The 12129-nt window shown below is 47.7% G+C and overlaps 5 protein-coding genes across 5 annotated transcripts; 2 read left to right on the top strand and 3 right to left on the bottom strand.

Annotated features, from left to right (window-relative positions):
- Positions 1–195: 195 nt before the first annotated feature.
- BDCG_04922 (uncharacterized protein) lies at positions 196–4668 on the bottom strand (the record flags this gene model as incomplete). Its single annotated transcript, XM_045420563.1, has 4 exons — positions 196–1286; positions 1428–4004; positions 4108–4188; positions 4291–4668. The coding sequence occupies 4 exons, from the start codon at positions 4666–4668 to the stop codon at positions 1098–1100; spliced, it is 3225 nt and encodes a 1074-aa protein (XP_045276650.1). The 3' UTR covers positions 196–1097.
- Positions 4669–4752: 84 nt separating this feature from the next.
- Positions 4753–7080, bottom strand: BDCG_04921 (uncharacterized protein). Its single transcript, XM_045420562.1, has 2 exons — positions 6676–7080; positions 4753–6571 (listed from the first exon to the last, which is right to left on the bottom strand). The coding sequence occupies exons 1-2, from the start codon at positions 6794–6796 to the stop codon at positions 5868–5870; spliced, it is 825 nt and encodes a 274-aa protein (XP_045276649.1). The 5' UTR covers positions 6797–7080; the 3' UTR covers positions 4753–5867.
- A 34-nt stretch (positions 7081–7114) lies between these two features.
- BDCG_04920 (helix-loop-helix DNA-binding domain-containing protein) lies at positions 7115–8161 on the top strand. The gene has a single exon (XM_045420561.1). It carries the CDS (start codon positions 7594–7596, stop codon positions 8095–8097), a length of 504 nt encoding a protein of 167 aa, XP_045276648.1. The 5' UTR covers positions 7115–7593; the 3' UTR covers positions 8098–8161.
- A 698-nt stretch (positions 8162–8859) lies between these two features.
- Positions 8860–10921, top strand: BDCG_04919 (septum formation protein). Its single transcript, XM_045420560.1, has one exon. It carries the CDS (start codon positions 8943–8945, stop codon positions 10155–10157), a length of 1215 nt encoding a protein of 404 aa, XP_045276647.1. The 5' UTR covers positions 8860–8942; the 3' UTR covers positions 10158–10921.
- BDCG_04918 (succinate dehydrogenase (ubiquinone) membrane anchor subunit) lies at positions 9265–12008 on the bottom strand. The gene is made up of 5 exons (XM_045420559.1): positions 11620–12008; positions 11458–11475; positions 11203–11269; positions 10971–11090; positions 9265–10877 (listed from the first exon to the last, which is right to left on the bottom strand). Exons 1-5 carry the CDS (start codon positions 11858–11860, stop codon positions 10712–10714), a joined length of 612 nt encoding a protein of 203 aa, XP_045276646.1. The 5' UTR covers positions 11861–12008; the 3' UTR covers positions 9265–10711.
- Positions 12009–12129: the final 121 nt, after the last annotated feature.

Genomic DNA, 12129 nt, shown 5'->3' with positions numbered 1-12129 from the left:
CTGACTATCTTGATTGTACCTGATGCTTCAGCACTGGGATTTTACAGTAGTATGAGAAGATATTGATTCATTCATTGTGATAGTGACAGAAGTAGCAGTGGTAAGAGAAATCAAATCTACTGCTGAAGCGTTGAAAACCTGCAAAAATTATACATTAAATTCTTTTCAAAAAGAACCTTTGATAATATAGAACGAGAAAAAAATCGTATTTCATTGAACTTGGCTAGCGATCACTTTCGAGCTAGCATCGCATTCATGTTGAGCGGGCTTGAGAATCAGAAATCATAGGCAAAAGCCGTAGCAGATGAACGGGGCATCGTCGCGATATTTAGTTATTTAGCGTGAAAGTAAAACCACAGAAAAAAATCCCCTTGATAGAAAAGAGGATGTATTTTGGCGAGTCCACTGTAGTAGACTAGGCAAACTCGCTACCCAAATATCTGAAGGTAGATGATATGAGATTTGCCAGATGAAGATCATATCAGAACTCAAATGCCAGATATCTGATGGGGAACTGCATAACTGAAGAACTCAGCAGACAGGAGTACAATGCAGGATGGCATGATCCATGCCTCAGTGGCTCCGGCCCATTAAGGAAAATATATGACAAAATTGAACAATGAAAAAAGGCAGTAATAAGCAAGATACTTTTCTATTCTATCTTATCTGAGAACAGTAAATTATCTTGCTTCTTGTCGTGTTAATTGGAGGAGATCAAAACATAGAAATGAGAAGAATGGGGAAAGATGGGGCCAGAGGTCGAGACGAAAATGTAGAGACGAAAAAAATGAAAGGGAAAATTGATAACAGCATCAGTCCTGTGACAAAAAAGAAAAAAAAGAAAAAAAGAAAAAAAAGAAAAAAAGAAAAAAAAAAAGTAAACTTAGCATTGTCAAGACATTTGATCACACACAAGAAAAATAAGAATCAGACAATGAGAAATAGAGAAGTAATAACTTCATCACATCAATATTTTATACAGGTCATATGCTCCCATGAGAACTTGCTAGCTCCTGATAGCTCTCGGGCACTCAGCAGGCTTGGACAATGGAAAGGCTGGCCTCGAAACACACACGCAGAAAAATTGCGAATGTGACTTAGCGTAGGCTTGTGTTATCGCTACTACTGCAGTTAATCCAGTCTTGAGCAACTTGGGCAATTCTCAAGGCATTTTCCTTGGCGAGAGCGCAGGCGATTTCAGACTCCTTTGCAGCCTGTACAGCAGCCAACATGGCACGTTCAGCATCATTCGAGTGGTTAACAACCTCAACGAGAATTTTGCCAAGCTACATGTTTTCACCAAGTGGTTAGTTTTCCTTAAAATTGGGAGTTTAAGGGAGTTAAAAGACAAAGAGAGAAAAGAAGGAAAGAACAGTGGGTTGCTGAAGAACAAAGTGATGAAGGAGAAGACTGGTGTGGATCCGTACCTGGAGAAACTTCTCTTTTTTGGCGCCATTTGGTTCATCACGAGCTGAATTCAGTACATTCATACACAGAGCACTAACATTACTAATCCCAGAGAGCGCCGGTGAGTCCGCCATCTGCGAGGTGACCGTAAGGGCGTCAGATGCTGGGCGGGACTGATCCACATTACTGTCACGAGAAGAGGTGCCCCGGTTGTCCTCGCCACGTTTGTCGGCACGGGAGATCCCCCGGGCACGACGGCTGAAAGAGCGCTCCATGGGGCTTCCGGTACTCAATTTCCCGCTATTCGCAGCTTTGACGCGCTCGAGATCCTTGCGCTTGGCAGTGGTTGAACTGGATGCACCTGCTCCTGAATTTGCACTTGCGGTGATCGAGTCGTTCTTCTGTTTCGTGAAGAGACCACGGAAGTTAGACAACACGCCACCAGCCCTTGTAGAAGACTCCTTAGCCTTGGGGTAGTCGAGGCTTGTCGAAGCGGAGCGGTGCTTTGCTGAGCTCTCTCGATGCTTCCTACGGGGAATCTCAAATGTATCCCTTTGTACTAACTCGGTAGAAGGGTTCGAGGTAGCTACATTGTTCAATTTCGATTTACCGTGGCTTCCATGTTCAGACATGCAATGGCGAGATGAACGATGAAGTAAACGCTGCGAAGCACTGCGGTGGCGGGAAGTAGAGGAAGCGTCACGTTCGCTGAAGGGTTCATTCTCTTTTTTATTGTGGAATTGGTCCGCAGAGGTATGGGAGTCCAGGGGGCTCGGGACTACATACTTCTGATGAGATCCAGGCTGGGAATATACGACATCATTGTCGTCGATGAGGGTTGTGCTCTCAGCAAGCGGGGACGATGGCAGCGCCTTGTAACCCTGGCTGGTCGCATCTGCTTCTGAATAACGGGGTGGGTCCGGGCTGCTACTATTCAAGAATGGGTATCTCTCGTTGAACATTCCAGGTAATGGCACGCGTCCTGCAATCCCATCATCGTAGAAAGGATTTGTGCCGAACTTCTTCATGTGTTCGTTCTTTGGCATCTTGGCGTAGGTAGCGTCTGTGCTTCTAGCCTTCTTGAGTTTCTTGTCTCTTGCAACTGCTACCTTGCCCTCCATAGGTGAAGAAGTGGAAGGATTCAAGGAGCTGTTAGACTGCGAATGCATGAGATACTTGGGGGTGAAGCTGCCAAAAATACTATCCCCCGAGAGTCTCTTCGAGCTTGAGTGGCGGTTGGCGCGATTTCTAGTAGATTTTTGGGACGAGTCTTCAAGTGCGTCAGTCATATTCCCCATAATAACTTTGTCTGCCTCTGGGGAGATGCGGAGCTGAGGGCCAGAACGACCTGCTGCAGCCAACTCTTTTGATCTGTACCCCTCGGGCAGGCTCGTTGGAGGGGTAGAATCATTCCCATGCAGTCCCATGTGGCCTGTGTCGTTGGGATCAATACTATCAATAGTTTTCTGAGACCCCAATTCTTTTTGTCCTCCAGGAGTTTCGTCTTCGTAGATTGTACTGGTGTAAGCGGAACTAGAGTTGCGAGTAGTTTTTAATGGAGGACTAGCATGTAGCGCGCTAACATCAACCTTGTCCCGTCCATGTACCATCCGACTTGGGATAGGGATAGAACTGCGTCGGCGGGGAGATGCAATTTTCTTCAATCTGTTAACTTCACCAGTAGAAGGAGGAGTCAATACCTTTGGCGAGGCACGGGGAATTTTCGACGCTGCATTTTCGTTGCGAGGAGTGGTGTAACTATTCGACACTTCCTTGTCATCCATCATATGAGCACCTGCCTGTTTCTGATTATTGGTGGGCCCGGGATTCTGGCAATCGGTGCTGAATTCGAAAGAAAATTCCCGTAAGTCACTCTGCGGCTGCTGTTGTGAAGAATGTTGGGGCGACGAGACAGTTCGATAACGGTTCCGAAATGGATTGGGTTTAAAGGTGGTATTATCATTGTTCCCCACAGCTTGGTTTACGCGGTTCGATTCACTGTTTACCTCCAGTGGTTGTGTTACTGCCTTATTGTTTCCTGACGGGATCATGTTTGGTAAAAGTTCTGAATGCTCGTTTTGAGACGCCATCTCCACTGGATCATTTGGCTCCACTGCTTGATAAATAGTATCGAGATGAGAATTGTTGGCAGCCCAGTTTGACGCGATTCGCAGACGACTATGCCGTAGAGTAGTACCCCTTGGGGGAGTCGATGGCTTTGATGGCGGCAGAGGGGGAGGAACTTCCGTTGGTGTCGAAGGTGCTACACCATCGTTGGGTTGTGAGGAAGGCTGTTGAGATTCCTTTCTCTCTTCAACGCGACAATAATTGGACTCCCACGAGTGAGGTGGTTTCCATGGGGATAAAACCGGCCACCTCTCTGACGCTTCAGGTCTTCCCACTTTATTTTGACGAACAGGAGTGTCTTCTGCCCCAATGGTACTCTTCGAACTACGTGGACGCTCCTCTTCGATGTCTGGGATATCTAGAACTTTTGGCCCTGGAGTGCTTGGAAGAGGTTTTTCAATAAGGGGGTCATTGTTGCCAGTCGAGGCAGCACGCGTCTTCGCGCCCGCGTGCAGACTCGACTTTCTCTTCTAAATAACTGTTAGAAATTAAGAAGAGAAAACAAATCTGGCAAAATAAGGAAAGAATAGTAAAAGTAAAAACAACACAGACATCGAAATTTTGAAGACATACCGGAGGGGTAGCAAATGCCTGTGCTGGAACTGGACGAGAAATTTTGGGCGATAGATCAGCTCTTTTTACAACACGGCGAAGCTGTTTTTCCAAATCAACGAACGTTAACATATGTTTCGTAATCTTCATAAACCGTTTTTACACCGAAAAGATAACTATTCAACACTCGAAACACGGACATACCTTTCTAGACTGAATCTGCTTTGCATCACTCTTGCTTGACGGACGAAACGCATTCGCCGCAGCTAAAGCCCAGCGTTTCGACAACGGTAGATCCTCGATTGCCGCGTTCTTAGAGCGCCCACCCTTCTGCTTCTTTTTGTTATTCTTCTTCCTATTGTTGCGTTTCTTAGGTGGCTTTCTAGTCATCTTGATGTAGGATTCCGGTACTGCCGTTGCAAACCTCATAGAGCCAGCGCGTTGGGCCAGCGCTGAGCTACTTGAAGCTCTAGCTCGAAGTTCAGGGCGAAAGAACTGCCGTGGAGGAGACTCATATCGTCTTCGCAGCCCAAGGCTGTCGAGGGAGCGTTTTGCAAGGGGGAAGTGTGATGGTGTCACCATGGTTTGTCTTGGTGGTGTTTGAGTTTTCACACTTTACAGACGTGATAAACAGTTGGGATGACGATTATTAGGAGAAGGTTACAAAAGAAGGAGAATATGGGGAAAATAAGAACAAGAAGAAACAGAAGAAGAGGAGAAGAAGAAGGAGAAATTGTGTGAAAATTTGTATGATGTGAGTCTTCAGAGAGACTCAGTTTAAGAGCATTGTCTCATGAAGCATGACTAAACCAAATGAGAAAGTTGTGATGTTATAGGAGTATCTGATGTGAACACTCATAGAGTGTGGAGAGAAACTATGTCAGAGCTCTGAGAAACATTCTCCCTACAAAACATAAAGAGAAATTAAAAAGGTTAAGATATATGTAGTTAAGAAAAGATTAACAAAAATGTTAAGAAATAGTAAGATGGTAATAACTAGAAAATATCTTTCTCTATCAATGCTCAAAACATTGCAGTTCAACAGCTCATCAAACAGCAGCCATAACAAACAAGAACCAAGGGAATGTTATTAATGGCCTTTGTTGAATATCCAGGAAATATATATGGTCACAATGTCAAGTCTAGCAACCTTGCAGTGGTATGGGCGCTGATATAATGACAATGGCAAGATAGAATGCATGTCAAACCAATGTAGACAACATGAATATGATCCCCCTCAGCGCTAGGAGTTGGGGTCAAGCTTCTAGGCTAGTGGTAACTGAGGCACTGTCATTAAAGATGGGGGATAAGGACATGAAGCATCATTTATACTAGACTTCAATGGCAATATAGAAGGGAATTTTTGGGAATGCCGGTTCAACGGTGGACGAAATCCAGTAACAGGAGATCGGAACGTAGTTGAAGAGTAAACATATAGCCGTATGTTTTTGTGTCCATGCTATGTGCAATATTTATCTTTCCGCAAGAATGGCACGTAAAATCGCCCAAAAAATGGGTATGTTCTTATAGTATGGCATGGAGAACCATCTTGTGAATGAGTGTAGTGGCAGAGCAGGCGATAATGAAGTTCATTATCAGGAGCAGCAGTATATAGAACAGAACAGGTACCTGTAACGTCCAAGGATTGCCCCAAGGAAGACAGGACTGGTGTCCCAAAGCCAACGAATCCAACCACCTAAAGGTTAAACAATCAAAAGCAGGAATGTCTCCACCTCATGCAATGAGTTTCATCGCCCCGTCCCATTCATTAATTCACTCACTCACTCACCACCATCCACCTCAGGAGTTTTCCTCTTGGACGCTCGTGATGGCGTGTAGACGTCAGAAGCAGAGCCAGAGCCAGAGCCAGAGCCAGGGGTAAGGTCTTCCACGACGGGACCTAAACCATCATCATGCCACTCGCTCACCTCCCATTCCACTCTCGTCGATCGATCCGCACTGATACCCACCCCGCGTCTTCTCCTCCCAACCCTGCCTAGCCGGCTCCCTTGCATCATTTCCTCAAACCATGGAATGCCATTGACGATACCGAACCGATGCTTGACCGACACTCGTGGTTCTATGAATCTCGGGCCCAGTTGGGTGGACGCAGATGTAACAGCGGAGGGAACCGGTGGACCAGTAGAGGTGGTGGGAGTGGCGCGGCCGCTGGCAACTTCCACATCCGTATCAACATCTGAAGGCAGAAGATCCAAATCCTCTAGCGCGCCCTGGTCCTCGCTGAACAAACTGCCTATGGTCACCGAGATAAACTCAGCTTCCTCGGGCGGGTTTTCGCTCCAGTATGACATAGGGGTGCCGCAGAAGCCACAGAAATTGCGCTGGGAATGCGGTGCGTTAGGCGGGATAAAGGTGCGGCGGATAGCGCTGTGTGTTTCATCTGGGAAATAGGATGTTGTGGTCGACTGGTACCAATCCAGGGGTACGCGGAGCCATGCCGTTAATGGGGCTGCTTGGTTTCTCCCTGGTAATAAATCCCCACATGCAGTCGTCGGTTAGTGTGCTTATGTCGGGATCTTGTTGCAATCCTTTGTTCGGAACAGGGAGGGTTAATGGGATTTAACATACGGCGGTCACTGCTTGTATCAAAATAGACCTCAGCGTGCGTGACGGCGTTGCGAGGGATAAGAATGGCATATTGAATGCGGCCGCAGGAGCAGGATCCCCGAAGTGTCCGGTCCCGATCCATGTTGGATAGTGTTAGTACGATATCCTCTATCGGGAGGAAGCCTGTTCCAGAGAAGCAAGAAGAAAAGTCTCGGGATATAGGGAGTCGATGTCAAAGACGGCGTGGAGGACAACAGTAATGTGTGTTAACTCAGCCCCCAGAACAGTGTGATATTCCAAGAGCGAATTCTTAGGGTTTAAAAGACAGCAAATATGAAGAAGTTGGCCATCTTCCATCTGCATCTCCATGTCTTGCAGAAATTGTGCAATAGTCCCATGGTTGCGCGGGTGCGAGTTGGAGTGATCTACGTCAACATCGGCTGTCGACCATGATTCGGGGCTGGAACTGAGAGAGCCGCAGCAGAAGAGGCTAAAAACCCTATTTCACTAGCGTCGTCTTTTTAAAGGAGCGGCTTTGCCCCGCATCTCGAATCCCCGTTCCCTTTCCCTGCAACTTGTTGGCGCATCCGAGGAAAGATACCGAGAGCATCAAGTAAGATATTGTTTATATTCGCCGACTTCTACATGCCACCAGCACGGAGGAAATAGCTAACTGTACACGCATCCATGGAGGACTATTTAACTCGACCTAACAACTCTAAGCGCAATCTAGCCATCATTCCCTTATCGTGCCTGTCTTGCTTGCCTTGATATTTCAATCCTTGTCCGCTCATTCTCGTCACTCATCCCTCCAATCCACCCAATCCCGCCATTCATTGATGGTAGCATTCGCATGGATATCCAATCCTCAGCTAAATATACTCACATTTTAAACCTATTTAAACCCCCCTCCAATCCCTCCCCCACGACAATCAGGTTATGCTCTCAGCTCTCCGTGGCCAGGCGTCCTCGTCGTCTTCGTCCGCCTCTCCCTCCCCATCTCCCATCTCCCCCTCAGCATCTATGTCTCCCTCCAATCCTTCCCTCTCCCCTTCCGACCACTCCAACTTCACAGTCGTCCAGACACCAGCCACGGGAGCCCGGAACCAAGGCCCTGCCTCCGTGTCTATGACATCGTCCGCATCGCCTCAGCCAAACTCCCGCCTAACCTCACGGACTACAGACAAAGAAAAACCACGCCTTACAGAGCAGGAAAAGAAGAATAACCACATCGCGTCTGAGCAGAAGCGGCGCGCCGCCATTCGTGAAGGGTTCGATAGGCTGACTGAACTTGTTCCGGGGCTCGAGGGCCAGGGCCGCAGTGAGGGCGTGGTCCTGCGCAAGACTGTGGACTTCATGCAGATGAAGTTGCAGGAGCGGAAAGAGCTGGTGGAGGAAATTGAGAAGAGAGGCGGTTCTCCTGAAGATGCTCTGCGACGATAGAATATCGGAACGAACAGGATCGAACGCTTTGATACCTGCTCTCCATACTACCTACGTGTTTTTTTTTTTTTTTTTTTAACTTTCTATGTTACTTTCCCCGCCACGAACGACTTTTTCCTCGCCTCAGATATTGGCGCGATGTATAGCCAGCCATTGTTCCGGGATGGAGGCTGGGAATCGGGGAGTTGTAGGAGCGGACCGTTTTTCGGACTGGGACATATTTTTACTGGCGCATGAGAACATGATGACCTCGGGATAAGCATATCCATACGCAAAAATAGAGAGGGGGGAAAAGCACAGGAGAAACCGAGCTGTTTCGCCAAGTTTCAACAATTTTTCCCATCATGTCCGAGACAGACTAGAAAATGAATGGGTGTCCCGATTCATCCCAACTTGGTCTATATTCTCGCGTGAGAGAGAAGGTGGTCGTCGTTTTTTCTCCCTTTTCGCTGTTTGGGCTCGCGCATGGAGTTTTTGTATTATCACACGTTTTCTCTTTTTCGTTCGTTGTGGTTCTTGCGCATGCTTGTAACTATATAGTATTTACTTGCCCTTTGTTCATTTTGGTTCTAGTAACCCTACATACCCCAGAATCCGCTATTCGTAGTGCATGGATTCTTGTTTTGCTTTTCGTCTCAGACATTGATTCTATATATATACTCCTCAGTTCTATATAAATATATAAATATATTTTCTCTCCCCTAATTATGAATTTAATTTGGTCCCTAGATCATTCTTTTGACACCATCCTACCAGGTTCCCGTTGACATCAATGCACTGTAGATATTTTTAAAACGTTTTAAGATAAACACTTTTGTGCAAAGCAACCTTGTTTTTGACAGGGGATGCTCTTGCCAATCAATCCTCGTCGTATTTTTGCTGCTAAAGAATTGTTTCCGCCCTTTATCACACAAGGCCAAACACCTCAACTTGGAACATCTGCTCACAAACAATTGGTAACCAGATATCAATTAGAGAATATAAACGGGAAAAAACCGCCGAGAAGAAAATCCACTCTCTCCCCATCCGCCCTTCCTTGGTTATCTGGCCAAACATCCACACCGTTCCATCACCTCCCCCCACCCCACCACCCCACCACCCGCAGATCACCCCGCAAAGCGGTCCAACACCCATCGATTCAGCCGGAAAAAAAAAAAAAAAAAACGAACAGAAGGATACTCCCAGGTTTTCTTCTTTTAAAATATAAAAAAATGACCGACTCCACATCTGAAAGACAACCCTCAGGCCCACCGCCCTCATACTCCGACGCCAGCGCCGGTGCAGGCAAAGGCAGTGGACGCACCCCGCTGACTCTCCCACGACCCCCCGCCCTCGCCCTCCCAACCCTAATCGACCTGCGATCCAAACGCGTAATCCTAGCCTCCAGCTCCCCCCGCCGCCGCCAAATCCTCTCCTACCTTGGCCTGCCCAACGTCGAAATAATCCCCTCCAGCTTTGCCGAAGACCTGCCCAAAGCCACCCTCTCCCCGCTCGAATACTGCCTAGAAACAGCAATCAGGAAGGCGCAGGCGGTCTACAGACAGGAAATCGACAATGAGGAAAAGGGCGAGCCGGCCCTGATCCTCGCCGCGGACACCATCGTCGTCGACCCCACAGCTTCCGGCGGCGCGCAGATCTTGGAAAAACCCCGCTCCGAGGCGCAGCATATAGCCATGCTGAAGTCGCTGCGTGACGCGGGCGACCACACGGTCTACACGGCCATGACAGCGATGGTGCCGTTGAAGAGCGCGCGCGATCCCGGGTATGCGCTGGAGTCGACTGTGGAGGCGTCGGTTGTGCGGTTCGATCCGACGATTACGGATGAGTTGATCTTGGCGTATGTGCGGACGCGGGAAGGGGTGGATAAGGCGGGTGGGTATGGGATGCAGGGGCTCGGGTCGATTCTGGTGGAGAGGATTGAAGGGAGTTATGATAATGTGATTGGGTTGCCGTTGCGGGCTACGTTGAAGTTGATTGAGAAGGTTGTGGCGGTTGCGGATGATGAGGAGCTGCTTGGTGGGGAGGCGGAGGAGATGGGGCAGGAGGAGGAGTTGGAGTAAGTGGGTACTTGTTAGAAGGTGATGCCTTATAGTTATTTATTTTATGTCCCTTTCAATTGTACGTGGTATGCCTCGTTTGATACTAGCGGAGCAATGGCGCTTGGGGTATGGATGGGGTTATTTTATTTTAGTTCCATTCGGCAAGATCGTACGCTTAGCAATATGGATAGGGTACAGACAGATAGTGTTGGGGGTCCCGGGTTGATCGGCCCTTCTACCAGCAGTGCGCTGGTGGTGACTGAGCTCTTTTGCCCCAGTAACCTACAGGTTATGAGCCCGGCCGGCCAACAGATAGACATGATATTTTGACGTCCTTATATAGAGACAGAAATAAAGGAATTTTTACAGTATCAGAGTGAGGCTGGAATCTAGGGGAAGAAATAATGTACGTGAAATGAAAAGATGCGGGAAGGAGAAAAGAGAAAAGGGACAGTAAAAGGACTAACTTGGAAAGCTTTGAGAAGACATCATCAAAAACAATACCCCTAAAATCAAAAAAGGAACAAATCAATATCGAAAAGGACAAACGAAAAGACTAAATAAGAGAAAACAGATCACGCTTTCCAGATTCGCTTGATGGCTTCAGTCACGCCAACATCATTCGTCTCGAACTCGTACAACCCAACTGCAACTGTCAGGGTCATTACGCGAAGAAGCCAGTCGAACGCCTTCTTGGCTTTGGGAAAACGTCTCCCGGGGATATAATCGATGATGCAAGCCCTGTATTCCAATGAAGAAAAAAAAATCATTACGTTAGAATTGAAAATGGTGTTTTTGAATCCGAACCTAGACACGGGCGAAGATACTACGTACTGGAAACCAATGTGTGAATGCATCAAGATGGTACCGCAAAACACTGCATCCATGACCGGGTTAAGAGATCCACCAGCAAAGGGGGCAATCGTCAACGGGATAAGGGCGACAGCGATAGCTCTATTGAAACGTTCAAATTAGCCAGATGGCCGGCTTTTTGTCGAATATTTCCATCATATCATGCCATTGACTATCCTATTTTCAATTCCTCTTTTCGGGGAACAAAGCGCACCTTTCAAAAGTCCAGTGGTAGCTGCCGTGGGAAGGAGAAGTAGGAGGAAGGGGAGCGGGATCGTTCACTAAATGAGTACCATGGCAATCAGTATACAGGGCAAGGATTTTGTGACGCCCGTGGGAAACGATTCGTCGTTGGTTGCTAAGGTAGTGATATATATTTTTTGTGGAATTGTGGTATCACTCGTCTGAAACCGCAACCGCAACCGTGGGCATCCGGGCAAGGTAAATCGAATGAGGACAAATAACGTACTTGTTCCCTGAATAGTTTCTACAATTGGACAAATATCACAATCAAATTAGCCGACTATCATCAATCAACCCAGTTTAACACACGATCTATCCAGCCATTCTTCTTTCAACCACCTCCCGCAACCCATCGAAGAAGAAAGAAGCAGGAGCTTGGATCACTCACGAGGTGGGGGTGGCAGGAGATCCCTCCGGCTGGTCGCATGGAAGCCAGCAACATTAACTGCAACATTCCTTTGTTTCGTCTGGAAGAGACCAGGTTTCAGTGTCGAGGCGATTGCCAGAGGAGAAGTAGTCGAGGAGGCCGCCCGAGATGTGGAATAGAAAGCAGCATTTCGCGCGGGATTGGAGAGGGCAAGACAACTTCTTCTCAGCAGAAAGGCTGAGGGGCGCACGATCGATGTCATTGCGGATATCCTGGCCTTTAAAAAGGTCTTCTCTGTCCTCTGCAATTGACTGGGCAAATTGGGATGCGTTCTGGGTTCAGAAGCGAGGGATCAGGTATCTGTTGGATGGGTTGAGGTTGTTCTCGGGATTGGATTTCCTCGGGTCGGTTAGCTGGATCAGTCAGCGGAATAGGCGGCATGTGATTGGTCGGCAGCTAGGCTTCGGAGCCGAGATAATCCGGGATTGGAGGCGACAAAAGAGGCTTAGCGCTGGGAGGCTACAAGTAGAT

The sequence above is a fragment of the Blastomyces dermatitidis genome (genome assembly GCF_000003525.1).
Source record: "Blastomyces dermatitidis ER-3 genomic scaffold supercont1.5, whole genome shotgun sequence".
NCBI classification, from domain to species: Eukaryota; Fungi; Ascomycota; class Eurotiomycetes; order Onygenales; family Ajellomycetaceae; genus Blastomyces; species Blastomyces dermatitidis.
The sequence above is the reverse complement of the archived record's forward strand: the minus strand, read 5'-3'. Positions and strand labels throughout refer to the sequence as shown.